Source organism: Ovis canadensis, chromosome 2 (assembly GCF_042477335.2).
Source record: "Ovis canadensis isolate MfBH-ARS-UI-01 breed Bighorn chromosome 2, ARS-UI_OviCan_v2, whole genome shotgun sequence".
In the NCBI taxonomy this organism is placed as follows: Eukaryota; Metazoa; Chordata; class Mammalia; order Artiodactyla; family Bovidae; genus Ovis; species Ovis canadensis.
This window is the reverse complement of record NC_091246.1, coordinates 208240818-208264440: the sequence shown is the minus strand read 5'-3', so window position 1 is coordinate 208264440 and position 23623 is coordinate 208240818. Positions and strand designations below refer to the sequence as shown.

At 42.1% G+C, this 23623-nt stretch overlaps 1 protein-coding gene across 1 annotated transcript in view; it reads right to left on the bottom strand.

Moving 5' to 3' along the window:
* The window catches only part of AOX1 (aldehyde oxidase 1), a 69884-nt gene extending 46503 nt beyond the window's left edge, over positions 1-23381 (bottom strand). Inside the window, exons 1-14 of the mRNA XM_069577965.1 lie at positions 22896-23381; positions 16196-16253; positions 13932-14028; positions 12106-12214; positions 10114-10240; positions 7873-7934; positions 6687-6776; positions 5995-6075; positions 5297-5441; positions 4504-4596; positions 3276-3427; positions 2978-3071; positions 1236-1345; positions 77-261 (exon numbers count right to left, since the gene is read on the bottom strand). Of these exons, the coding sequence (XP_069434066.1) occupies positions 77-261; positions 1236-1345; positions 2978-3071; positions 3276-3427; positions 4504-4596; positions 5297-5441; positions 5995-6075; positions 6687-6776; positions 7873-7934; positions 10114-10240; positions 12106-12214; positions 13932-14028; positions 16196-16253; positions 22896-22940 (1448 nt within the window). The 5' untranslated portion in view covers positions 22941-23381. The remainder of the gene's footprint in view (positions 1-76; positions 262-1235; positions 1346-2977; positions 3072-3275; positions 3428-4503; positions 4597-5296; positions 5442-5994; positions 6076-6686; positions 6777-7872; positions 7935-10113; positions 10241-12105; positions 12215-13931; positions 14029-16195; positions 16254-22895) is intronic.
* Between the last annotated feature and the right edge of the window lie 242 nt (positions 23382-23623).

The window sequence follows — 23623 nt, the reverse complement described above, 5'->3', positions numbered from 1 at the left end:
TTTTTCTTCTTGTAATTACATGTCACCATAGAAAGAGCCACTTGGTTCCCTGGAATCGCAGGACATGATTCCATACCTTCCAATGAGTTTCTGGCAGGAATTCTTTGCAAGGATGGTGGTTGGACCAACGCCTCCATATGCAATGGATAACTCTCTGATGATGCCATCTCCTTTTCCGAAACACACTCTCATTCCCGAATTAACTATTGCAAGTGCATTCTGTTGTCGCTGGGCTTGTCGGAAGGCTGACACAAACTCCCACTGAAAGCAAAAGTGAAGTGGCACCGGTAGAAACACACTGAAGGACAACTGTGCACCAGGCAGTCTGAATGCATTGCCTCACTGGCTCCTTGCCACACTCTCTTGAGCTGAACTGTGTCCCCTCAAAAGTGACATCTTGAAGTCTTAGTTCCCAGTAGTACCTCAGGATGTGACTGTATTATGAGTTAGGGTCTTTAAAGAGGAAATTAAGTTAAAAATGAGATAATTGAGGTGGGCGATAATCCAACACGGTGGTGTCCTCATAAGAAGAGGAAATTTGGACATAGACACAGAGGGAAAACCATGTGGAGATACAGAGAGAAGATAGTTGTCTACTAGCCAAGGAGAGAAGCTTCAGAGAAAATCAACACCACCAACACCCTGATATCAGACTTCTGGCCTCCAGAAGTGAGAGTGTAGTTAAGCCACTGAGGCTGTGGTTCTTTGCAGCCCTAGCTAGCAAAATCATATACTTTCCAAGGCAGGCTCGATCCTTCCCATTTACAGATGAGAATCCAAGGCTCAGACTGATTCATTAGGTCTGAACTAGGATTCACTCTTGAGTCTGACTCCAAAGCCCTTCTTCCTACCACTAAGTTCTATTGTAAATTTATAGCTTCTTCAAAACCTCAAGGTATAAGTAGAGGAACAGTTTCAAGTCTTACTTGTGACAAAGCCTCACCGTACAAAATTTTTTTTAAAATTTGTAGGAAGGTAACTTTGGAACTTGGTTTCAATGAGGGGAGGTACGGGGGGAGGGAGAGAGAGAAGGATGGAGAGAAAAGCAGAGTTACAGGTCTCCTGATTCTAGGAATGATGGAGAGTACTTAATACAAGTGAAAAATATTTGCAGATCCTCATATTCTCCACTACAAACACTCCATACCTTTTTTTTTTTTTAACTCTCTTATATGTTGCAATTAACAAGCTGTATGCTCACAGGTAAAATGAAGAAATTGAAAGGACAGTCTCACCTTCTTTGAATAGGGGATGTTCACTGAGATCAAGATTTCTTCAGGCTTAAGATCGGCACTTGGGCACTTTCTGAGAAACTGCTCATTTAAAGGAATCTGCCGTTTCCCTTCTGTGGAAAGAAAGAACACTTTCCTTGGCATCTGTTTTTTATTAAACAATCAAATTCCCAAAATTTGGGAAATAATTCTACCAAATACGGGAAACTGATCAGGAAAAGAAGTGCTCTTCCCTTGTTTAAAAAGTCTTTCACCATGTAACGGTGTCTTGCAGTGCTTCATCCCATCTAGAACCCATCTTTTTTATTTTTATTTTGCTTTTTTCTTGATTATAAATAAAAATATCTAGGTGAGTAGCCCGAGGTCAGGCAGAGAAGGACCTTAGGAATCACTTCCTGAACAGTACGATTCATTTTGAGATTTGTGAGAAGAAAGAAGATATTAATATCTCTTCTGATATTCTAATCAAGTCATTCAACAAATTGTGTTGTGTATAATCAAGAACTCTACTCAGTACAATAGTGAATAAATTGCCTTTAATGAATTTTTATACTAGTGAGATGTAGTCTTAATTGTTTCTATCTTTTCTCAGCACCTAAAGAATTTCTGTTCTTTAATCAATATATCAGAGGGAGGAACTATTTAAAGCTATAATGAAATAGGACTTTGGGATAAAAACTAAGAATCTTTTGATGTTTATATTTATATCACAAAACCTAATTCTCCATGAATGATTTTTTTAAAGGATGTTACTTAAGTTGATAACTGAATATACATCTTTTTTAGAACTTTATTTTTTAATTGGTGGAAAATTTTGTTTTGGTTTCTGCCGTACAACAACATGAATCAGTCATAATTATATACATATCCCCTTCCTCCTGAGCCTCCCTCCCCTGCCCCAATCCTATCCCTCTAGGTCATCGCAGAGCACCAGGCTGGTCTCCCTGTATCATTTAGCAACTTCCCACTAACTATTTTACACATGATAGTGTATATGTGTCCACTGACAGATGAATGGATAAAGAAGCTGTGGTACATCTATATAATGGAATATTACTCAGCCATGAAAAGGAACAAACTTGAGTCAACTGTAGTGAGCTAAAAAGTAAGTCAGAAAGAGAAAAACCAGTATCATATAGTAATGCATTTATGTGGAATTGAGAAATATCGACTGATGAACCTAGAACAGAATATACATCTTCTTCATTAAGATAATTTTGTGGTTTACACAATGCAGGTAAGAGAAAGTTAGTACGTATTTTTAAATTAAAAAATACAGAGTTATAGAGGACCAATTGAATCTTTCTAATAATTGTTGACTAAGTTGAAATGAAAGAAATAAATGAAAAAATCTTAGTTTTCAAAAACAAAACTCAAAAAAGTATCGGATGAAGCTCAACCACTGTTCAATAGAAAAAGACTTGCAGGCTTCCATCAATGACAGCTCAAGTATGAGCCTAGAGTTCTTGTCACTCTTCAGATTACAGCAGGACACTAACCAACACTGGTCAGGCAACCAGCATAGGAAAATATCTACCAGAAGCCTTCAAAAGGAAGGAGATGAAGACGTTAGGTGCATGTACAATTAAGACCCAACTGACTGACTTTCCAAGCATCTGAAAAGGGAGATGGAATTATAATAAAAAGAATACTAATTGTCAAAACTGGACTTCCTATAACCCCGGAGAGGCAAAAGAAGAGGAGGAACAGGATTTAATAAGCCCCAGGAAGGAGGTGTCACTTACCTTTTGACAGCAGGTTGAGGGTACAGTTGCCCACAGCCAGGAGGGGGTTCAGATCTGAATCTGGATGCCTGCTCACTATGTGGCCCCCTAAAGACTTTTTAAAATAATGGGTTATTTTCACTCCAGTTGTGAAATTATAAAGACACAAGTGGTAAAATAAGAATCAAGCTTATTACAAGAATCAAAGCTTTGGAAAACTATTATTTTTGTCTGTTCTCAAAGAATGAAAATGTCATGATTTGATAGGAATGGTCATTCAAGGGGCACACACTAGCTATTACTGTCATCAAATACATACAGCCATATTCCTGATCTGGGGCCCAGCCAGAGTTCCCAAATGTTTCAGGAGAGCGTGATACATCTGCGTCTTCTCCTCGGGGAGTTTCCGGGTCACATTAGCCAGGATGTCCTTCATCTCAGCCAGGCTGACAGCAGCACCTATGGTCAGCCCTGAAATGGAATCATTTGCAGAGAACACAGTGTGATCACTGCTGACCTGGAAATGTCCATTAGATTTTAGACTGCAGATATGGGATCCTTATGCTAGATACATGTTGCCCTGCTACCGGTGGTCATGGTGGTGATGGCAGGAATCGCGGTTGGTAACAGAGGTGGGCTTCCCAAGTAGTGCAGTGGTAAAGAATCCATCTGCCAATGCGGGAGATGCTAGTTTGATCCCTGGGTTGGGAAGATCCCTTGGAAGAGGAAATGGCAACCTACTCCAGTATTCTTGCCCAGAAAATCCCATGGATAGAGGAGCCTGGCGGGCTACAGTCTGACAGGTCGCAAACAGTTGGATCCCACTGATCCCACTGAATACACACAAAGGAGGAGTTAACAGTGGTTGCAATGGTGGTGGTGAAGGAGGTGATGGTGTTGGTGACAGTGGGGGTGATAGTGGTGGAGGTGATGGAGGCTAAATTTTTTGAATACTCACTGTGTCAAGCACTATGCTGAATACTTTACAGAATCTTCTTGAATTCTAACAAAGATTTGAAATAGTAATAACCCCATACAAACTGAGGTTCAGTTAAGTATCTTGACTAATGTCTTTCAGTTAATATATGACATAGTCAGGAACTGGACTCCAGAACCAGACTTCAAACTCACATTTCATTGCCTCTCATCATTGTCATTACATCAGTTTCCTTTATTGAAATGGAAAAGCCAGTTTGGAAGCTGCATAATACATAAACTTGCTTTGGTTATCTACTGTGTTTCTGGAGAGCAAAGACTCTCAACTTTATTGTTTATCCAGCACTTGGTATGGTACCTTTCACTGAATAATTGTTACAGTTCCCTGAATGGCAGACATAAAAGTTCTTCAGTGAAAACCTAACTATTCAGACAGTATCTCTTTTAATCATGGAGGATTCTTCCCTGAACTTCCTCCAGAATGTGATCACCTTACAAGGGAATCTCTCTGTATATTATAATCATGAAGATCTCTTCTGCATGTCTACTGAGCAAAGAAATAAACTGTTTAATGCATTTTAACTAAGAAAGGAGGGATCCTGAGGACTCACCATTATCTGTATAGTTTACAACACTCAGTTCTTCAATTCTATCAGGAGAAATTATAACTGGGTGAAAGATGCCTTTAAATTTCATGTCAGGGCCTGAGGATTAGAAAAAAAAAATAAGTAAACTAGGATGAAGGGGGGCCTAACTGCCTTTTAATTTTTGAAACTGTGATTAAAACTGATGTCCTTAGAACATATAAAAATGACATATCTTTCTATAGCTCTGTTCATTGCTAAATCACATACATAGAAAAAGGACAGACAGAATTTCACTGAACTTGTGGAGCCATCTGGACTTGTCAGCGTTAAAACTTGGCTGACACATCCAAGTCGTCTTGGGGCATATTCAGAATTCTCCTTGGGAAGACTTCTGGGAGACTCCTCCAAGAAGCAGGTAGTCAAACTGAGTTTACAATGGACACAACAGAAAGACCCTGTCACTGCAATTTAAGAAAACCTACTATATCCATTGAGACACCACTAAGAGAGGAAACAGAATAATTGCAAATCCCAGCCCCAGATCAGACTCCACATGGAAAGACAGGACAGCTGTGCTGACTTGTTACAGAGCAGGACTCTGGGGTTCAACTCTGTGTACTGCTCCGGTTAGAGTGACAGGAATTCACTTATGTAATAGAAGCTGTGCAATTTCTTGAGCAATCCTCAAGGGAAGTCAAGCATAGATGATTTAAAATGTTATTTCAGACTGCTTTTCCCAAGAACATGCATATTTGAGGTTTTGCTCCCTGAAGCCCTTTTCCTGTTTTCTTCTAGGAAGCTCCTGGTTTCTACGTACCCACAGAGGTGTTCCCCATGACAACAGGGGCCTGGGGATACTTGACTTTGGCTTCTAGAAGTTCCTTCAGGGTCACTGGGGAAATCCACGTCATTCTATCACTACCAAAAATCCTGGTCTTTTGTGTTTTTTTCTCAGCCATTGTCTATTGAAAAAGCAATAAAGATTCAAGATCATCTCATGATAACATTTCCACCTGCTTCTGCTGTCTTTATAGGAATAAGGAAAGGAAAGAGAGAGCTCTTTAAAAAATAAAATAACAGTGACCTAAAAGTAGTGTTTACTAGAAATCAGAGTATGGGACAAAAATGTGACAATATTTCACTCCTTCTGGAGACTATATTTCCTGTTGGTTCTTTTATATCTTAGAAGAATCTATTTCAAAGTTTAAAAATACTTTGCATATTTAATTTCATCAAAACACTTGATGGAAGAACAAAACTCAGCAAAACTGGAAGAAGAAAACCTGTCTAAACCTCCAGATGCTGTCATTTCAGGGCATTTTGTAATAGATACTATCTGCTGGTTATTACAATCAACTGTTCCTCCCTTAGTCTCACACTCTTTAGACTGGACTGAGAATGGCAGATGGATACTACCTACTTGCCAATCAACTTTCAAGAGGATCCATAGCAAATATCCTTCTTCACATTTCACCATGAATTCTTCTGGCATGAGTTCAACTTTGCCTTACTTACCATTAGCTCAGGAGGAAATATCAGCTCTTGAGTTGGATCCAATGGCAGAAACTCCTCTTCTGAGAAGAGTTTCAGACTTGTCTTAAAAAGAGAAAGTACCAGAAGTTATTGTCATCAGGCAGTTCTCCCTACTTTAAATCCTTTGTGGAATGAGGTCAGATGAAGATAGACACAGAACAGACAGACAGAAAAGCCCACTGACCAGCCACGGTACCTGGGCTCTAAGCCAAGGGCTCTCACACAGACCAGGTTGCTAGCGACAGTGCAGCTGCCGGTGGGCCCCCAGCCCTGCACATGCTCCTTGGGGTTGGGGGAAGCGGAGGAGACAGCAGGCCAGACACAGCTGAGAACCAGAACCTTCCCCTGAACGTCCTGCCACCTCTCTTGTCTCTCCCTGCCCTTCCATTTTCCCTAATATCTCCACTAGAGAGAAGACTTGAAGCACATTTTTTTTTTTTAAACTGAGAGACACTAAGAGATCAGTGTGTTTTCCCTCCTGCAGATAGTGGTAAGTGACTGAGAGTAACGTCTGGAGTGAGGGATGAAGTTGTTAAGATGGATGATGGAGTGAGAATGGGGGAGAGGACGTGCTGACACGCCTCAAACACTTGCACAGCCATTTTTCTTCCTAAAACTAAGCTGGTCTCTACTGATGTCCTGGGAAAATCTTTAAAAATTTACGTTTCACTGACCTCATTTCCTTCCTCAAATTCTGGTAATCCATTTATTCCTTGATCCAAACAGCAAACCCCATTTTCTTTACTCTGACAGCAGCCAGAAGTCTAGTGGATGAGAAAAACAAATAACCAAGAATTTATTGTTGATTCTACTAAACATTTTTTCAGCTTTATTGAGCTATAATTAACAAAATTATATATATTTAAAGTGTACAATGTGACTGTTTGACATTACATTATAATTTGTTAAATGATGATTACAACCAGGTTAATTAACACATCCATCACCTCACATAGCTAAAATTTGTGCGTGTGTGTGTGTATGTGTCTATTTTCTTCACAACTTTCAGGTACACAACACAGTATAATTACTATAGCCACCATGCTGTAAAGATCTTATGACAAAATCTGGCACATAACAACAATGGTTGATTTAATATTTTATTAGCAACAAATAATTTATTACTAACAATTTATCAATAACTTGATATTGATAATTTATTTGTTGGTAAAATATTTTGTTAATAATAACAAGTATTATTATTATCACTCTGTTCTTGCGATGCACTATTTCATCATGTAAATTCCAAAGCTAATCTCATGTGCCTCATCTCAATGGTGTTTATTCATCGTTGATTGAGTGCCTACTCAACTGACACATTGGTGAAGCACCAAGCAGACCACCTCCTGGTGAAAAGACGAAGGAGTAAATGGGCAATTACACCAGCATACGACCAAGGCTGCTGTAGGGGTGTGCTCAGAGGGCTACAGGAGCACCAGGATGGGGTACCTGACCCAGACAAACAGGTCAGGAAAGATCCCTCAGCACAATGAACAATGACCAGTGGCCAATGTCAAAGTGCTCAGGTGCTTATCGTGTGGTTACCAGGGCAAGCTCAATGAACCAGGGTAGGCGCCCTGCCCAAGATCAAGTAACAAACAGCAATTACAGACCTTGAGATAAGAAGTTTTCCTGCATTAGTGACAATGGGCTATTCTTCTAATCACATCTACTGCTGCTGCTGCTGACTCTGTGCGATCCCATAGACGGCAGCCCACCAGGCTCCCCCATCCCTGGGATTCTCCAGGCAAGAACACTGGAGTGGGTTGCCATTTCCTTCTCCAATCACATCTGCCACCCCCTACCATTTCATTTAACCAGGGAAAAAATATACTCAATAATGTGTTCCTTTCTACTCACTTTACAGAAAGTCTTGCATGCATCGATTATGGGCCTGTATCCAGTGCAACGACACAGGTTACCTGAAGGGGAAAAACCCAGTATTGTTAATCAAGGAATCTAGAGACAGGCACAGTTGGCCAAGAGATTGATGGGAATAAGGACCCCACCCAAGAAAGAAGCGCTGTTTGACATTTCAGCCCACCAAATCCACCAAATCAAATTTTTTCTTTTTGTCAACAACTTGGGATATTTGGCTGATAGTCTTGTGGCAGGGTCTAACAATTCAGCTATTTGTATTTTCTCTCTGCAAACAGTTATTATATACTCTGCTTGTGATAGCTGTTCAAAGAACACAGTGATTTCAAGCCAAAAACTGTCGGTATACAGCAATATTTGGGGGTTAATTTTCACAACCCAAATGGTCATCAACAGATAATTAGATTAAGAAGATGTAGTGTTAAAAACAAGATGTGGGGTGTGTGTGTGTTGGAATATTACTGAGTCATAAAAAAAGAATGAAATACTGCCATTTGTAGCAATGTGGACGGACCTAGAGAATAATATGCTTAGTGAAATAAATCAAAGACAAACATTATACAATATAACTTATATGTGGAATAATAGAAAATAATACAAAGGAATGTATCTACAAAGTAGAGACAGACTCACGGACATAGAAAACAAACTTGTGATTACAATAGGGAGAGGGAAGTGGGAGGGATAAATTACAAGTATGGGATTAACAAAGACAAACAATAATATATAAAATACAGAATCAATAAAGGCTTACAGTATAACATAAGGAATTTTATCCATTTTCTTATAATAACCTATGAGAGAATGTTGTCTGCAAACACTGTGCTCTACGCCTGAAACTAACACAATATTGTAAATCGACTGTACTTCAATTAAAAATTTTGGTTTTCAATATCAGTAAAAATGTAAAAAAGCTAAATTTTGATATTTAAAAAAAAGAGAGAGCGAGCTAAGCTTCAGTTGCTAGAAAGGTCAAAGGTATTATATAGAAGCAAAGGCAGTTTTTAAGCTTTAGAAGCAACGGGTACACAATTTATTTACAATAAATCATTAGGCCAGCGTTTCTCTACAGTGGTCCATTTCCCATGTTCTCCTCCAACCCCTAAATCTGGCATCCATTCAAAAAACAAAGCCACTGAAGCAACCTCTCTGGGGTTGGATCTCAGGAATCTTCACTCCTAACAAATTCCCGTGTAAGTCTCAAGCACCCTAAAACTTGAGAACCTCTTGTCACTTGTTTACATCATAAATGGCCATGAGATCAAATGCATAATAAGACCTAATAAGGCCAAAGACCAAAGGACAAATAAGTCCAGTTTGTGTCTTATGCACCATCTCTCCTTTTTACTTCTGTTTAGTCCTGTCTTCCCTGGAACACTTCAGCAGAGGAATTGAGCACATGAGCTTTAGGCCCACGTAATACAGCAGAGAAATAAAGTCCCTGGGAGACAGGAGACAAAGAGCCAAGGAGGGTATCACCTGAAATAGCATCTGGAAGGCTCTTATTCTTTAGAACTGTTCAGTCAGTTCAGTGGCTCAGTCGTGTCTGACTCTTTGCGACCCCATGGACTGCAGTGCGCCAAGCTTCCCTGAATTGTTCAGAATCTTGATAATGAAGACTCCTCCAAGACCCACCACCAGCTCCACACACACACACTGAGTTCCCAAATTTGATAAACTAGCTCCAAATAAAGGCAGTTCTTTGAAATAAGTATCACCAGAAGATGTCAGTCTCTTTGATTTCATGTTGCGTTCATTAGGAGCCCTCTGATAATACCATCCTGAGAGCACCCACCCCGGTAGGAGAGAACTGGAGATAACTGAATTCCTTGGTGGGTAAATGAATAAACTGGTGGTGTAGTTATTATTTAAATAAGCAAACAATAAACAAGGAGGAGACCCTTATAGATTAAGAGAGACTTGAGAAATGTGTCAGCCAAGTGCAGTATGTGGGTCTTGTCTGAAACCTGATTTGAGCAAACTAACTCCTCTACTTATTGGTGGTACAATTTTTAGTAAATTACTCTCTCTAAACCTCAGTTTCTCCATCTATGAAATGGGAGATAATAATAGTGCCTACCTTATAAAGTTATCATAAAGAGTAAATGAAGATCTGTTTATACAGCATTTAATGCAGTGTGTGGCACTTGGTAAGTGTTTAATAGCTATTATCAGCACCATCATTAGAAACTAGAAATTAAAGCATACACACATATAACCTACCACCAAGAGCATCATTTAGCTGACTCAGGGTGGGCTCCGGATGGTTCCTCAGCAGCGTGTACATGGACATCACCATCCCAGGGGTGCAGAAGCCACACTGTGTGCCATGACACTTGGCAATTCTCTCCTGCAAGCACAGAAACATTAAAACGTAGAATCTTGGGCTCGACCCTGGACCTACTGAATCAGACCCTGCATTCAAACAAGATCCCTGGGTGGTTCACAGGTACATTAAAGTTGGAGAAGAGGCCCCAGAAAATCCTTCTCAGCCTTGGTATCTCTCCCTTTCTTGGACTGGGGTAGCCATGACGACTGATCCTCACCAGCTTTTTGAGCTTCATTCAAAAGTTCTCAGCCTTCAGAATTGCAGGGGAAAGCTTTAAAGCAGCACCCCAAACTATCTGACAGAATCTCTGGGGGTGGGTCAATGACACATATTTTTAAAAGATTCCTGAGTATTTCAACCTGTAGTCCAGAAGGGGAATTTCTGAGATAAAGGAAGTCCTTCAAATAAATGAACTGAATTATCGTCAAGTTGAAAAAACTTCAAGTGTTTCCTGAGTGCCTTTATCTTCCCAGTAAAGCCCTAACTGGGGAAGGGAATGGCAACCCACTCCAGTATTCTTGCTGGGATAATCCCATGGACAGAGAAGCCTGGCAGGCTACAGTCCATGGGGTTGCAAAGAGTCGGACACGACCGAGCAACTGAGCATATAGCCCTAATGCTTTGCTACTGCTTCAGCCGTGTTCGACTCTGTGCAAACCCACAGATGGCAGCCCACCAGGCTCTGCTGTCCCTGGGATTCTCCAGGCAAGAGTGCTGGAATGGGTTGCCATTGCCTTCTCCAATGCATAGAAGTGAAAAAAGAAAGTGAAGTCACTCAGTCGTGTCCGACTCTTAGCGACCCCATGGACCGCAGCCTACCAGGCTCCTCCGTCCATGGGATTTTCCAGGCAAGAGTACTGGAGTGGGTTGCCATTGGAATTTGTTTACAAAGTGCTATCGTTAATCCAAACAACAGTCAAGAATGAAAGATTGCTTTGATTTTTCATCCAAATCTCCCTGCCTCCCACCCCAGCCTTCTCTTTTGAGCCTAACTTCAATGGTTCAAGCCCATTTTGGAAGCCGTTGTCTGGCTACCTTACTGCCAGGAACTGGGCAGCAGGTACTAAATGACAGTGTTTTCATGCCTCCGAACAGCCAAGCCTCACAGGCATATTCAGGCAGAATCTGCTCCCTCTAGGTAACAAGGTTTCATAGAAAATAAACCGAAGCCAAGATTGCCTGAAGAATATGAAGCTTGCCCATTTTCTGCGCTGTGACTATCTTCCCCCTCTCTTTTCCTCTTTTTTTTTTCTTCCTCTCCTCTCCTCTTAAGTGGTACTCATTATCTTAGACAGAAACAAGTAGCAAGAGCATCTTTCTGGGCAGCATATAAATAATTGAAAGAGTCAGGAATCTGAGGTGTCCTTTCACTTCAGGCAAAGTTCTAACAAGGAGCACCCTTAGGAGAAAAGCCTTACAATTCATTGACAGCTACCATTACATAGCTTCCAAATAAGCCCTAAATTCAACAAATCTTTTTGGTAGCTGAGATTTTCATTCAATTTTAAAATCATGTTACATTTCCCTTTATAGAAAAAAAAACAAGATTTTATCCCCCAATGCATAGATGGCTCTCTTTTCTATATAAGTTTGGAAGATATAAAATGGACAGGTCTCATTTAATTAGAATATAGAAAACAACCCAGTGATGTCAAGTTGTTTTTTTTTTTTTCTTTTTAGGAAAGAGTTCTCTAGTCTTAAAAAGTATTTTTCTAACAAGTCAGTCACATGTCCCAAGTTTCACTCCTGCCTCCCGCTTTGTGTCATCTGTGGACTATGCCCAGGCAGCAGGGCCCACTGCTCTACTGTGCTAATTTCAGGAACTCATCGTGTGATTAATGATTTTCAAGGCACAGAAACCCTATGAAGAAGAGGCCCTCTCTCACCTGAACAGGATGAATCCTGGTCTTGGTGCTTCCTATGCCTTCTACTGTGGTGATGGCAGCCCCATACAGAGAACAGATGGGCGTCAGACAGGCATTAGCTGGATAATGTCTTCATATGAAAAAGAGAAGCACAAATTACATTGTATCTAGTGGGAAAGCAGCGCCTCCAATATGGCAGGTTTTATAAGATATTCCAAGCTTTGCATAGACATTTTGCCCTTAGTTAATGGCCATTTTGTAGAAGACGACTCTGAGGGTCAGAGTGAGTTGCTCAGGATCACAGCTGAAGTGTCAGATGGGATTCAAATTAGGCCTCCAATTCTAACTCCAGAATAGTTTCCACTAATTTTTTTTTTTTTTTTCTGTTGACGGAGGGGCTGACATTCGTTTCTCTAGTCACATGTGACAATCACCTGGAGCACATTCCATCTTCCAAGCAGATGCCAGGCCAGGGGTAGCTTGGGCCATAGAGTTAATTTGATATTTTGCCTCAGAAGAAGAAACAGAGCGTGGAACATAGAACTCCTCAATCCCACAAATCTCCTGCTAGAAAATATCTAACTCAAAAGGACTCCTAAAATGTTCTCACTTTACCAAACAAAGTAACAGATGGCCAACAAATATGTGAAACAAAGGTTCAACCTCAATAACAATCAAGAGAGTTTCAAATTAAGCAATGAGAAACCATTTTTATCAAAGAAAATGACAACCATTTGTAAAAATTGTAATGCGCTAAGAATGCAAAGGTTTGGGAAAACGGAATTCATAGACTGCTGGAAAGGATGTAAATTGAACTGTTCTGAGAGGAATCTTGCTGGAAGCCATAAAAATTGAAAGATGCACTCGTCCTTTTACCCTCCAATTCCACCTCTATGGATCTATCATCAAGAAATCATCACAAACATAAATATAAATATACATAGACATATGAGTGCTCACTGATCCACTCCTTTATAATAGTGAAAACCAAACAATAATCTAAGTCAGCACCTTTTGGTGACAGTGATAAGATAGCACATATACAGCCACTAAAATTATATTTATTATTTTGAAAAGATATTCCTAAGAAGTGTAGCAACAGAAGTTTCTAAACTGTACATGCAGTATGCTTCCATAAATATATACACAAAAGAAAGACTGGAGGATATTAGTAGTAGCAGCGTTAGTCACTCAGTCATGTCCGACTCTTTGCGACTCCATGAGCTATAGCCCCCCAGGCTCCTCTGTCCATGGGATTCTCCAGGCAAGAATACTGGAGTGTATTCCCATCCCCTTCTCCAGAGGATCTTCCTGACCCAGGAATCGAAACTAGGTCTCCTGCATTGCCGGCAGATTCTTTACCGTAGTTTGAGCTACAGGGAAGACCTTAGAAGGATATTATTCACTTATAAATAAATGTAAACATTGAGTGCCTACTATATGCTAGGCAGAGTGACCAGGCAGTGGGATTGATTAGTGGACAAGACAGATAAAATCTCTGCCTATGTAGAGTATATCTTCTCACCGAGGGACGATGGGCAATACATATGTACTTGGACAATACATACACACAGCACACACACGATGAGAAGTGCCATGAATACATTAATAAGGGAGCTGGGAGCTGCAGAGGTGAAATGGGGCATGGGTATGGGGGAGGTGATCAGGGAGGGCTGAGAAAGCAACATTTTTGCTGGAACCTGAATGGTTTGATGCCCATCATTGCATTCCCAGTGTTTATCACAGCTCCTGTCACATAGCAGGTGCGCATATTTACCAAAGGAAGGAAAACAACACAGTTGAAAGCTATAAAAATTCAACCATACGTGGACTTTGCAGCAAGGTACCTTATCTTCTTGGTAATGGGGTTATATCGTGATATCATCACTGTGCAGGCACCACAGCCTCCCCCTCCACAGCCATATTTAGTTCCTGTGAGTCGGACTGGAAAAGCATAGTTAAAGATAATGTGTCTTCCATAATTTTCTTTGTAAAATAGCTCTGACCTTAAGAGACAACATCAAACATTCTTAAATGTACACTTAAGTTTGATACTTATTAATCAAATGATGTATGTATATCTTAGCTGCTATTATTTATAATCTTATAAATTCTTGATTTTCATTTGTGTGTATGTGATTTTTTGTTTTTTGTTTTTCTGACTACAGGGCACACGGATCTCAGTTCCCCAACCAGGGGCTGAGCTTGTGCCCTCTGCAGTGGAAGCGTGGAGTCCTAACCCCTGGACGGCCAGGAAAGTCCCCCACTTGTGTGTTATGTCTAGTCTCCTCCTTTTTAAAACAACTGGACCTCAGGTTGCCAAAAAGAGGGCCAAACTTAAAAGAAGGAAGAGTCTAAACATATCAATGGCCTTGAGGATTTGCAGGTGTGAGTACCTCGCATATCTGTTCTTTCCTTATGTGTGTCTTTGATGATATACAAAGTAAAATGTCAAAGTGTAATTAATTCTTAGAATATTTGTGTCATGTTATCCACATTTGCTATATTTCTGTTTCTCAATGCAGGAAACTGCTAGTTGTTTCCCCATATCTTTTCTCTTATTCTTTCTTGGTAATAGAAATGCTCAATTTTGAGCTTCACATGTGGTTGCCTGGAATAAAAAAGGTACATTTTTTACCCTCTTCTGATGCTTGGTGGCGTCATTAACAATGTTGACCACAGAGATAGAGGCATAAATGCTCTGTATAATTTCCAAGAAGGAAACATCCTCAAAGGGAGAGGGTTGCCCCTCCCTCATCCCTTACTTCTTCCTTTGTGCTGGAATTCAGATATGATGGCTGGACCTCAGTTAGTCATCTATGACCATGAGGAGAAAGCTTCAAACTGAGGAGGGTGAAGCAGCAAGACAGAAAGACCTTAGCCCCTGATAATGCTGTGACATTGTTCTGTTAATCTGGACTGACCTACCTTCAGGATTCCTTTATGTAAGTATCACAGCCATGAGAATGTGCCTCAACATAGAGACTCCCTCCAACATAGAGGAAAACTGACCAAGAGACCCAGCTGCTGCACTTTGATATCTATCACCCCATTTTTCATCAAGGTCATGACTCCCATGGGCTGCTTCCCACTAGCGGCTTTGCGCGATGGAGATGTGTGGAAGTCCTTGTCAACCACCCTCAGTGGCTTTGATGAATCTGTCTTGGATTACATGCAGTCTGAGACTCCTCCACTCAGCCTTCTCTCTCTTTGTTCCAGGTCTAAATCTTCTCTAACTGCCCCTCTATTTCACTCAGGCATTTTTCCTAATAAAACTCTTGCATATTTAATCTCATGTTTTGGTGTCTGCTTCCCGGAGAACCTGAAATAACACAATGAGAAAGAAAGAAACTTCTACCTTATTTACTGCTATTGGGATTTTCTGTCACTCACAAATGAAACAAATCTTAAACATTACACTGGTACCATGGATAACCAGGAAATTAGTATTCATTACTTTTATGCCCCAAAACCTTGAATGACTTCCAGAAAATTGTTATTATGTTTTTGTTTGAGTTTTGTGCTCTTTGGGGAATTTCACTTTCTCTGGGGAAAAATGTACAAATTCCCATTGTCTCACAAGTTTGCATGCAATGTAGAGGGATCCACAGACTGCTAGAAGCCCACTGGAGTTCATGAACAGCAGAATAAGAATCCATTCCTTAGATTATTTACTTAGGAAGTTTTCTCAAGGTAACATTTTCAGGTTTAATTTCTCCATTGTTCTTTCACTTCCATTTTAGGAGATTTCTGTGCTCTCTTTTTCTAATGGGCATGATAATTAGTCCTGGAAGCTAGAAGAGCAATATTTTGACTCTTAATTCTAATGGATGCTAAATTAAGCTATGTTAGCATCTGTTGCTTTAACTCCTATTGCTATTCTCCATTTTATCCAATATATTTAATGCCAAAACAGGGATTAGAAAGAACTTGATTGTCTGATAAGCGCAACTGTGCACTGTCTACAAAACTCAGGTGTAGGAGTTTCTCAAAGTAGGGGATATGACTCAGTGTGGCTCTAAAAAGATACTTAAAATATCACTTGATGAAGAGATCGGGGTTATACACAGATACACATACACACACATACACAACTCAAAGCAAAGGATACGCTTCTTCCTCAGATATGGCAATAGCATTGTTTCAGGATCAACATTTTTTTCTATCACCTGTACCAAAAGAAAATAAGAGATTAACACACAAAGTTAGGAGAGTTAGAATATTTACATGGGTGGCTCATGCTAATTTCATGAAGATTAATATTAACTAACTCTTATATTCTCAACTTGACATAACATTTGTGGAACACCTGTGATATACAAGTCATCTCTCTTAAGTGTATAGCTAAATCTTGAGCCCCACCACGCCATCGCTACTGTCCGTGGTCCTGAACTATCACTGTTCTCTAAGGCAGTGGTTGTTTCTAGTAACAAAACACTAGTGACTTCTCTCCAACTTCTACAAAGTCTGAAGCAAGTGAGGGAAAAGATAACAGCAGAACTGAAAATAGCAGACAGAGAGGTAGGGGAAGTCTTCTGGACCTCTAAGAAGTTGATACAGATTTTTTTCTTTTTTAAAGAATTGTTTGTTTATCATATTCAAAGAATTACAGTTTCCAGAAAGAGATCATAACCATCCATTCCTCCCAAATCTAAGAGACAAAAGAGAAGATAAAATGCATATGCCAATTGATACAAATATGTGCAAGCAAAGACACACTTAAGGAGCAAGTTTGTGTGGGCAGTCTAGCAGCATGGCAGTTAAAACAGCAGCATCTAATGGATGGCATGATTGAAATGTCATGGTTGGTTATGTTTCCCAAAGTGATCATGTTTTCCCTTTCTTAATTGAAAACTTGGATTTCTTTTAAATTCATAAATAGAAGCATAGTTTTCTTCACAATTTCAGAACTAGAGTTCATCCTTCACCCATGTTATACCAATTTTCCCTACTGGAAAGTAGGTGAAGAGGGTAAATATGCTTATTCTATAGAAGCATCCTAACCCTCAATTCTAAGTGGCCATAGGCTGGGCAAAGTGAGGCAAGTGCCAATTACCAAGGTTGGATCTGTACCCTAGAGGAAACTGTGATATAATACGGATGAAATGATTTGTGTGTGTGTGTGTATGTGTGTGCGTGCGCGCATACTGCAATACAAGAAAACTATGAAGTGCCCTGAGGTATCCCCAACTTAATTGGCCCTCAGATGGAATTCTATATTTTATTTCCCAAACTTACTTCTTCCCTTCTTTTCCTGAACTTGTTTAATAGACTCACCATCTCCTAGGTCAGCCAAGCTTAAAAAGTCTGTGCTATTTTCTGTTTCCCTTCCTTCAATCCACCACAATCAGCATCACCAAGTACTGGCCATTTACACTTCCAGAACAATTCTCGAAACACCCTTCACGTCTTCTGTCACTCCCTGAAATCCACTCTTATTACCTCCAGCCTGAACAATGGTAACAGCTGCCTAACAGGTCTCCTGTCCGCATTCTTGGCACCCAGGATGCCACCCTCTATACCAGTACCACAGTGGCTTCTCTGAAATCCAAATCTGCTCATCTCCTGGGTCTGCCTAAATCCAACATTGACTCCTGGCCGCCACACTGCTGTGCTGGGAATTCCTGAATCATTCAGGGTGCTCGCTAAATTGAAACCTTTATCGGATCAAGATCTCCAGGAGAGAGAACCAGAAGACGTGCATATTTAAGAAATACACTGAGTGGGTCTTAGGTGAATTTCTACCAGCTTCTGGAATAGGGGAAGAAATTCAAACTCTTTCCCATAGCTATAAGGCTTCTTTGATAACCCTTCCATCATCTGCCACTCAACCCATGTACCTTGAACTCTGGTCACATGAACTGTGACCAGAAGCGGCTGGTCCTAGTAGCGCAGGGACTTTTATCTTTTGCTTATAGGAGTCCCACTGCCCTGAACGTCCTTCCTCTCTTCTCTACTTGTAAGAATCTTGTATGCCATTTGAAGCCCTGCTCAGATGTTCTCTCCTGTGGGCTGTGCAACCATCTAATATTTGCCTTCCACCCTCTGCTCCAAGCAACCATCCTCTTCTGCGCTCCCACGGTCAGTATCCACACATCTTTCACAGAACCTGTTACCCTACATCACAATTATTTGTATATGCATAAGCCTCGCTTGATCCTGAGAGAAATCACCATCCACTCTTCTTTATGTCTAACACTGAACTAGGTGCTGGGGGTATATGATAAGGATGTAATAAATGTTAATTAATTTAAATGAATAACTTGATATGTATAATTTGCTACGAGGACATTAAGGAGGGAGGGATGATATCTCACAGGCTGGGAAATAATAAAATGGAGAAGAGCCAATAATGGTGGCAGAAACTTTTAGTTGTCTCTCCTAGCAGGCTTTCTTTCTTCCTGATGCCTGGAATAAAGATGAAATGGTTAGAATGCCAGCAGCTACTTTAGACCCTAAGGCAACACATTAATGGCAACAGGGGAAAAAGAAGAAACTTGGAGATCAGATGGCACCATGAAGCTTCTGAACCAGCCCAGAATGCAATGTCTCTCTCCAGATATCCTTTGTGTAAAAGTAAAAATGACTTGTACCTTATTTGAACTACTTAGTTTTGAGTTTGAGTTATTTTCAGCTGAAACAAATCCTAATTCATACATATGATGGTGAATCCACAGAGGCCCAATTTTAAGGGAGAGATAGGATCTGGGTAACAAGAAAGAGCATTTTAGGCTTGAGAAATATTTGCGTTTTCATGAGGAATTAATGGAAGAGCAGATTTTGCTTGTTTGGGTATTTGTTCCAACAGATGTCTCAAGAGATTGGAGTCTGGCTCAAAGGACTACTGACTTGAAATGTGTTTATTTTTCTTGATTTGGTGATTGCCACACTGGAGGAGGGAAGTGGGGCAGGGATCGGCATGCACCCTGTCTTGGCAGGTCTTGGAGTGAAACAGGGAGGTCAGGATTCAGATGGTGGCTGGGGAGTGCAAGGCAATGAGGAAAGGAGTTATCCTTACTGACTCTGGTTGGGAGAGCTGATACCAGCTCTCAAGTCAGGGTCATTGCATATTCTTGTCTCAGCAAAACCTTGCATGTTACAAGGCGAGCATGTGTCCCTGTGTATCTCCACTGGCCCTTTGGGAGATGTCAAGTTCACATTACACAAAGTTGAGAAATGGCCTTCCTCTGTGCAGGGCTCATGACTTGTGAAGGGCGCGCCTTGCCAGACACAAGACAGAGGCAGAAAGAGGAAGGAAAAAGATCAGGAAGAGAGACAAAAAGGAGAAAGGAACAGAAAATAAGGAAAGCCAAGAGGAGGAAAATGGGCAGAAGTGGTGTATATTGTGGGATATCATAGCCTTGGAATAGGCAAAGAGGTTGGAGGGGACGACCAGTGAGGACATTTGCTCGAGGCCACAAAAATGCTGAGTGTCAGAGCAGAGAGTACAGGATTCAAGTCCATGCCTAACTAGTTCCAAAGCCTACATCCTTGATCTCTACACCTCACTGCCTCATAGAACAACTTGTCCCAGTTCCTGAGATACGTTGTGATGTGGCATCTAGGGTATAATTTATTCATGGGCTCTTCCTCCTTCAACTCCAGGTGAATGAACTGGGTGACCTACTCTGGAAGCTATAGGCAAAGATTTCAGAAATCTTTCTGCAACTAGGTCTCGGATCAACGTACTCGGCCCAAGCCCCTGCCCAGTGACACATTTTGGTGACTTGGGAATGAAACGTGACAGTGTTAGTCACTCAGTAGTGTCTGACTCTTTGGAACCCCATGGACAGTAGCCCACCAGGCTCCTCTGTCCATGGAATTCTCCAAGTAAGAATACTGGAGTGGGTTGCCATTCCTTTCTCCAGGAGATCTTGCTGACCCAGGGATCAAACCTGGGTCTCCCGCGTTGCAGGCAGATTCTTTACCTTCTGAGCCACCAGGGAAACCCAGGGACTTGGGGGGATACCACAAAAAGCACAGAGCAGAGGGCAGTCACATCACCCAGTCTCCTAACTGGCTTCAAAGCTTCTTTTCAAGGGCAAGACTCTAATCCCAGAGGTTATGTTTGACTTCATGACCTCTCTTCCTTGTGGCTTTTTCCTCTTTTATCAACAGCCCTTCACTCTCTGATTCAGGGACTTTATTCTAATTCTATCCATGTGGCAATCAGGTTTGCTTGCCAGGATTGAAGCACATACCTAACAGAATTTGGAAGGGAGGGGCAGGAAAGAGAAAGGGTGACATAATTTCTTTTAACAGGGCAACTGCAAAAACAAAATCGGTATTTCTAATATGCACGTTCCAAACGATCATAGGATGTTTGGCCATAGATAAAACAAGCCCACAGATAAGAATCAGTTTATTTATTTTTAAAAATCAATAGAGTACAAACTATTATTAGCTGTTATGTTAAAAATTCCACTACAGTTTGTTTGGAAACAGGGGAGGGAGGCGGGGGAGAAGAAGCTAGACTCAAACACCTATTTCCTCCTTTAACCAAAACCCTTACCATCACCTAAAAAGCCCTAGTCATCTGGCCTCTGGCCACATCTCCAGGCCCTCTAGTCTCCTTGCTGTCCCCTGAACATGAAGAAATCCTTGTCTCTGAGGATTTTTGCACCTCCATTTCCTTGGTGTAGAGTGCTTTTCCCTCAGACGCCTGCTCCTCACTTCATACTGGTGACCACCCAGATATCAGCCTCTCATCCAGTCTTAAACGTCCATCCTGCCTGAAGCACTAGCTCACATCCATTCTCTGTCCCCTCACTCTGCTCTGTTTTTCATCCTGGCATTTATCACTGCCTGACATGATACATTTCCCTTTATTTATATGCTTGTTGTCTGCCTCCCAGAGGGACTTGGTCATTTCTGTGCTCGGTTGAGTTCCCCGAGGACACTGAACAGTAGCATACACATGTATGTGCTCAGTCACTCAGTGTGTCTGACTCTTTGCGACCCTAGGGACTGGAGCCTGCCAGGCTCCTCTGTCCATGGGATTTCCCAGACAAGAATGCTGGAGTGGGTTGCCATCTCCGCCTCCAGGGTATCTCCCCCTACCCAGGAACTGAATCCCCATCTCCTGCATTAGCAGGCGGATTCTTTACCACTGAGCCACCTGGGAAGGCCATACGGGCATAGAGCAGGCCCTTAAATCAATGGATTAAAAACTCACTACCATTCTTTGTGAAGTAAGTAGTACTATCTCCTTTTATCAGAGGAACTGAGGGTAGGTTATATTGTCTCCCTAGGAGTTAGAGCTGGAATTGAATCCTGGTTTGTCCAAATAAAAAGGCCACAGTTGTGTCGACTGCACCATTTAGTTATGCAAAAGAAGAAAAAATGACACCATAAGACCACTTCAAACTCACCCCCGACCCCAATCCTTATCATGGTTCATTCTTATAGCAGTCCTGTGAGGGGATCCTAATGGCCCGCCTTCAGCAAAGTTCAGGAAAAACAAACTCATCTTATCCAGTGTGAAACTCAGGCAGCAGGTACAGAGGAAAGTTTTATACAGGACCTAGAATTTACACGATCTGGGGAAATCCTCTTTAAGAAAAATGATACAAAATCCAAATTCGAAATTAAGCTCAGGATTTTAGAAGAGGCCTCACAAGTGAGAGGCCGTGATATTTGACTTTCCTTAGCTTCCTGGTGAGTCCCAGGGCCAGTCAGGGAAAGTCAGGCTCTCCCTGACTCAGACACAGGGATCACTGGGGCTCTGAAGGCCGGTATCACAGCCCTTGGCCCATTGTTTGCTTTTAAGGAAGCCCTTTCACCTTCTTGGGCTTCCCTGAGAGCTCTGTTGGTAAAGAATCCAAGTGCAATGCAGGAGACACCGGTTCAGTTCCTGGGTTGGGAAGATCCCCTGGAGAAGGGAAAGGCGGCTGCTGCTGCTACTAAGTCGCTTCAGTCGTGTCCGACTCTGTGCGACCCCATAGACGGCAGCCCACTAGGCTCCTCTGTCCATGGGATTCTCCAGGCAAGAACACTTGAGTGGGTTGCCATTGAGAAGGGAAAGGCTGCCACTCCAGTATTCTGGCCTGGAGAATTCCATGGACTGTATAGTCCATGGCGTCGCAAAGAGTCAGACACGACTGAGCCTCTTTCACTTCACTTTCACCTTCTTGTTTCGGCATCCCCCTTGCAAAGTGCTGGGACAACATGAAGAGTAAGCGTCTGTGGCTTCGTGCGTGGGCGTGTTTTAAAGGATTCTCTGGGGGCTTTGCTGCCTCCAAACTTCAGCAACGGCTGGACCCGCCCCAGGGGATCTACGGAGCGAGCTTGGCTTCCGAGAGGACGGCCACCGCGCCAGCAGGGAACCCATTGAGGACCCTGGAGTCCCCAGAGCCAGACATGGGCTCAGCGGTGCCAGGTGCTATAACTTTGGAGACGATGGGAATGAGAAGTCTTGGTGAATCCATCTCTGCGGCCCTGTCCTGACTCCAAACTGCTCTCCGCTTATCCAAACGCACCCAAGACCGAGGCCTAACGAAAGACGTTCCCGTCTGCTGATAGGTTTGACAAGAGGAAGATTCGGGAGTACTGACTCTGCTGAATAAGAACAATCATTTCTCTTCCTGTTGATGGGTTGGGGTGGGCTTGGGAATCAGCCCCTGCGTCTAGGAGGGAGAGGGGAAAGGCACACCAGGAAGGCGGGGGCTCAAAGATCCAGGCAGAGCTAGAAAACGCTTCTCTTCCCTGCTCCTACGGTGCAGGTGGGACGCGCAGGCAAACCCGCATGCAGCCCAGGGCCCGGCGCCCCAGCACCGGGAGACCCGGCGGGACCGGACGGGCAGCGCGCTCACCTTGCGGCCGTTCACGTAGAAGAGCAGCTCGGCGCCCCCTTCCATGGTGGTGGGGTCCAAGGGTCCGAAGGTCTCCAGGAGGAGTCGCCGGCACCAGGGCCCCGACACGCAGAACGGGTCGAAGGAACCTAAAGTGCAACCACCCTCGAGGGCTCAAGTCCCACTTTAGATGCAAAGTTCCGGGAGCGCCCTGCGGGGAAAACTCTCTCCGGATCCTAGAACGTCATCGCCCGGCTCCCTCCGCGCTGAGACCATTGGCTGGGATCTTTGGACGCGATTCAGAATTCCTCGCCCTAGGCGCCAGGCGTCGGTGCTGCCTTCCCCCTCCTCTTAGCAGGTACTGCAGGTCCTTGTGATGTCGCTTCGGTCGTCGTATATTAGTACATTTTAATGGCTTTCCAGCTAAATTTGAAGTCCGGGAACAGTAGGAGTTTTTTTGTATCTCCGCTCCCACCATGCCTGCCGCAGTCTGTACTTTTAATAGTTGATAAACTATCACACACAGTCCAGTTTTGCAAGAGAGGAACTGAAGGACAACAGAGGGTTTTATAATCTCACACTTTTAGATATAATTATTGCAGTTTTTTTTTTAATATCAGGAGCTACTTTGACATAAACTATTTTTAAAGTTTTATCATTATTCTTAATTTGCCCAGTAAATAACCATAACGTTTATTTGGTGTCAATAGTGATGTAAACCATCTCCAAAGACTTTTTTAAAAGTAAAA